This window comes from Magnolia sinica, chromosome 5, assembly GCF_029962835.1.
Source record: "Magnolia sinica isolate HGM2019 chromosome 5, MsV1, whole genome shotgun sequence".
Classification (NCBI taxonomy): domain Eukaryota; kingdom Viridiplantae; phylum Streptophyta; class Magnoliopsida; order Magnoliales; family Magnoliaceae; genus Magnolia; species Magnolia sinica.
The window spans coordinates 95,905,120-95,910,178 of NC_080577.1; the positions used below are offsets into that span (position 1 = coordinate 95,905,120).

At 41.5% G+C, this 5,059-nt stretch overlaps 1 protein-coding gene across 1 annotated transcript; it reads right to left on the reverse strand.

The window, feature by feature from the left end:
- Positions 1-940: 940 nt before the first annotated feature.
- On the reverse strand, positions 941-2,762 carry LOC131246350 (pentatricopeptide repeat-containing protein At5g65560-like). Its single transcript, XM_058246392.1, has one exon. The coding sequence runs from the start codon at positions 2,703-2,705 to the stop codon at positions 1,008-1,010; it is 1,698 nt and encodes a 565-aa protein (XP_058102375.1). The 5' UTR covers positions 2,706-2,762; the 3' UTR covers positions 941-1,007.
- Positions 2,763-5,059: the final 2,297 nt, after the last annotated feature.

Genomic DNA, 5,059 nt, shown 5'->3' on the forward strand with positions numbered 1-5,059 from the left:
ATACCCTTGTTTGCATTTCAACATCAACAAACTTCCCCATGCAACTCTCTCAAGGCAATCTTGAAACTTAGCATCTCCATCATCCACTTGGCTGAAAAGACATAGGTGATCATGATCAAGAAGCCAGTCACAAAACATCAGTCGTGCAAAACAGCGTGAGACTGCCATTGTCAGCCTGACCTAATCTACTGCGGAAAATAGTTGAAAACACGCTTCCTCCCAACTTCTTCATAGGCTTGAAATCTCCCTTGTCCGACCCACAAGCATAAAAATGCCTCCAAAATCCGGTATTTGCCTTTGAGATGAGCACCAAGAGCTCCTGAGACTGGCCAATCATATGCCACTACCATTGTCCTAGCAATGCTAGGTTGAGGATTCTGGCAGACATCATATCCCTTGCGACTGTGGTTGAGGGTCTAATATATGAGCCTCAAACCATGCGACCACTAATTCCTCCAACCTCGGAGCCGGGGAGACCACCTACCCCATTTCTTCTTTGAAGTCTACCATAACTCTGAACTGTAGGCCCTTCATAACAGTTAAGGTCTGAGGTTGAACTCTTTGGACATAGAGCCCCAGTTAAAGAGGGAAGCCTTTATCATCTCCACAATTTTAAGGGCCACAACACATCATTGAAAATTCTTGTGTTTCTTTCTATCCAAGTACCCTGAACAAGGGCAAGAGGAAGCAATCCTCTGAGGTATTTCGTCAATCGGCTTGAAAGGGGTAAAGGCCCAGCTCATCACGAGGGAGCTAATGGAATCTCACATTGGTGTCAACAACCCAAAAAGGTTGGGGAAAAACAACCAAATCTTCCTCACCAATTGGCTATGTACGAAAAGAGGATTCATCACATCCTCCAAAGGAAACACATTAAGGATTGATCATCCCGATACTGGTGCAATTGTCAAATTCCACATTCCAAGCTACCAATGCAAAATCATCAATCGAAACCGATTTCTAGGATGTACTTCATAGAAATCATAGCATGCATATCTTAACTCTGTTTAGGTCTGGGGGTTACTTCCAATAACAACTTTGTCCATTTTCTCTAACAATTCCCGAGCCATCTTCTTCTTGCTAGATCTCTCAAATGCCCGTTCAAAAACCTCTCTTGTGTAGATTGGTGGGTAAAATCCCCTTTCAAGCATCAAGTTCAGCTTATTATATGCTTCTTGAAGCTTACCCATTTTGCAATATTTGTGTAACATCTGAGTTTCCAGCTTCCCCTCCAACTTCAGCATCAAATCATCCCGCCCTTGTTGTTTCAGAAGGCTGTCCACCAGACTATGAGTGTGGTGATGCGGACACCATCCCAAACCCAACATCTCCATCAACAGCCCATATGCTGCCTCCCAATTTTGAATACCACAGTATGCATGAATTAACACAGTAAACATCACACTATCAGGTGTGCACCTTTTCCTGTTCATAATCTCAAAGTACTTCTCTGCTTCACTCACATTCCCCATTTTACACAGAGTGCAAATGATTGAACGATAGATCTCAAGCTTAGGATTCAATCCACAGGAAACCATCCTTTCATACAAATCACAAGCTTCTTTGATCCTACGAGCTTTACATAAAACCTGTATGACAAGCACATAACAATCTTCAACACAACTCATCTTCCTGTCCCCAACAACCTTCAAAACCTCTACAGCTTCTTCCATATTCCTTAATCGACAAAGCTCTGAAACAAGCCGACTGACAACAAATGCACTAGGAAAGATACCCATGTCACAACCAGCCAAAAAAACCTCAAGAGCAGGCCGCAAGCTATCCCTTGCACCGATATTCGGCACTAGAATATCAAATGGCCTACGACAATCCCTCACCCTAACCTTCTCAATACGCTCCTCTTTCATACTCAATGTACACAATTCTCCCACAAGATGGTTAATGGCGGTCCTCGTTGGGACCAAACCGTTCTTACCCATTTCGGAAAAAACACTGATGGCTCTCTCCAATTTCCCACATCTACAAAGGCCCACGAGAATATTGCTGTAAGAAAACACGTCTGGATGCTCGATTCTCTTAAATATTGCAAACGCAATGTCGATCAAGTCACCCGGACTCTCCTTCTTACACAACACATACAACATGTTGTTAAAAACCATATTATCCGGAACGCAATTGAATTCGAATTCGATCGTTTTGAACAAGGAGAGGGCTTCTCGGGTCCGCCCATGCCGACCCAAGAACCGGATACAGATTGAGACTGTTCGGCACGAGACCCGGCCCTTTGCCGATAAGACGGCCCACAGCAAGCACCTGAGATCATCGAAGAGCTTCCGACGGCCCAGGAAATCAGCCACGTACTCGATCACGGAATCGTCGAGGTCAAAGCTCAATTCAGATGCGGCCCATGAGAAGAAATCAAGAGTAGCGGATCTGCCCAGGTGTTTGTAATTCATCAGGATTTTCAGGACTAGGGTTGAGTTGAGATGGGGCTTGAAGTCATGGAGCAAGGCATCGAGGTTTCGAGACCGTTGAGACGTGTCTATGAGTAGGGAAGAGATGGATCGGATGGTGATGGGTGGGGTTTCCGAATCGGAGATGGGATCGGGGTCGTTGAATCTAGGGTTTTGGGGGAGGGGTTGTGGGGATTGGAGATTAGGGTTTGAGGAGAATGGGGATGAAAGGAAGCAGGAGACAAGGAATCCATGGAAAGGTTTTTGAGGTCTTTTCTGTAGGAGGAGCATTTGAAAAGGATTTTCGAAGAGAGAATGAGGGTTTTTAAAAATCAATTCGCGGCTAGCGTAGCACACGGCATCATCTCGATACTGTGTGCTCCTGGCAAAGCTATGTACCCCACCATGTTGTGTGTGGACGCGGTTTGGCTAGTGAGCCCAAACAACCAGCTAGCTGGTGGTGTTAAAGTTCTGTGGGGCCCACCATGATGTATCTGTTTTATCTACTGCCATCCGTCCATTTTGTAAGCTCATTTTAGGGCATTAGCCCGAAAATAGGAAAGATTTAAATCTCAGGTGGACCACAACACAGGAAAATATTAATGACTAAATGTCTACTATTAAAAACTTTCCGGGGGTTACCAGACCATTAAAAATCTGAATTTTTATTTTCTAATTGAGTTTTCATCAAAACTATATTTATCAGACTAAGATAGGATTTGGCTTTTGAAATATCTCAGCCGTAGTTACATAATTTTTTATTTTTATTTTTTCAAAACACACGCACACACACCCGCATACACTCACGCTAGTGGAATTTCACCACCTATGGGCACTCGAACCTTGACCAGGAGTTCAAACTACTGGGAGTCTACCACCCAGGCAAGAGTAAGGATCCCTCTAGTTACACAATTATGGTTTTATGAAAGCAAGTGTTTTCGATTGTTATTGTCATCCAATAAAGCGTGGTAAGTGAAAAATAAAAATAAAAAATTTTAAAATTTATTTAGGGTCTAAAATTAAGTTTCCAAACTGATATAAGACTTAAATAGGGTGAGATTCAATGTCAACATATATATACAGGGATTCTAAGTTTGAGTTTCTAATTTTACTAAACATAAGTCAAAGAAGCTTAAGTTTGAGTTTCTAATTTTAAAACTATCATAGGTCCCCAATTGATTCTAAACTTAGGCTCTGAGATAAATATGTCACACCTGGAATTTGGATACTTCGGTTGATCATGTCCGAATCTTAATTCCAAAACTAGGAGGAAAATTTAAATTCTACTATTTTGCGATTTACTTAAATTCCATTCAATACCATAGGTGATTAGAGACAAACTAAAGGAAAATAATTGGTATATCATTCTCATTAGTTGAATTGTTTACTATTCCAACTATCCAACTTTAAGTTAACTTTATTACATTAAAAATTCAAACTCAACTAACTTTACAACAAATGAGTTGAAATTTAACCCAACCCTTAAATAATATAAAGTAGAAGTATTTACCATTGTCCACCTGTACTTCATTTTCAAATTTTGCAAAACAATCTAAAGAGGTGTGAGCGCGATGACGTGTATGATCATGACATTCCCAAATTGAAAATTATGCATCAACATCAAGTATAACTGAATAAAATGAAAAAAGTCAGCATGATATCATAAGTAGTTGTATTATAAAGGAATATATAACAAGTGACCGAGTTATAGTGTGTAGTATCGCGAACTGATAGGAGCCTCATACCAAAGGCCACAGCCCACGTTAGTCCCATTTTATTGGACAACCTAAACTACCAACTACTAACATCAGTCAATCCAAATTGTTCATCTAGTGTAGCTGACATCTCATGCAAATCAAATATGCTAGCATGCATTTGATTGGGAAGACCCATTTCTTTGTTCCCTCTTCAAGCTAGACTTCTTCGATAGTCAAACTCTCTTCATCTTTCCTTCTCTTTTCCAGCCTTTCATCACAATGAGACACACTAATGATCAAATCATCTGCTAGCCCAAGAACGGTCACTATTCAATCCTTATTGTCCTTATACTGCACCCACATGAATTTCAAATATCTACCTCATATTTTGGCTCATACCTTATTTTGATCTCACAAAGCCATTGGATGGAGTGGATTTCTCTGAAACACTACCAGTGGGCCCCACTACATCTTACAAAAAATAATTTTATATAACAAAGTGGCCAGCATGGTCAGCCCGCGACTAAGGTCCCTCTTTCCTCTCCTTCTTCTTCGCTCACGGAAACCGCACCCAATCGAACCCATCTCGATCCTAAGCGCTCATCATATTTGGCCTCTCAGTCTGATATGAATCGTTTACCATCTTTAGACCTTTGAGAAACCCAATACATTGAAGTCCTGTCACGCCCCAAACTCGGAAACCGGGCTCACAAAATTCCCGATCGCCGAATCTGGCGCCGACAGCCTCCATAGAACCCCATTCTCGGCTCCCAGCGCCCATTCGCCAGGTTCCGATCCTGGGATGCCACAAGGAGGATTTTGTACATCAGTTTGATTCGTAATAAGCATAACCAAAGGCATAACCCACAAACAACAACCAAAAACTCCATCACATTTCCACTATAATAAAAAACTTTACAAGTACAATGAGCATAAGGGAAATACAAT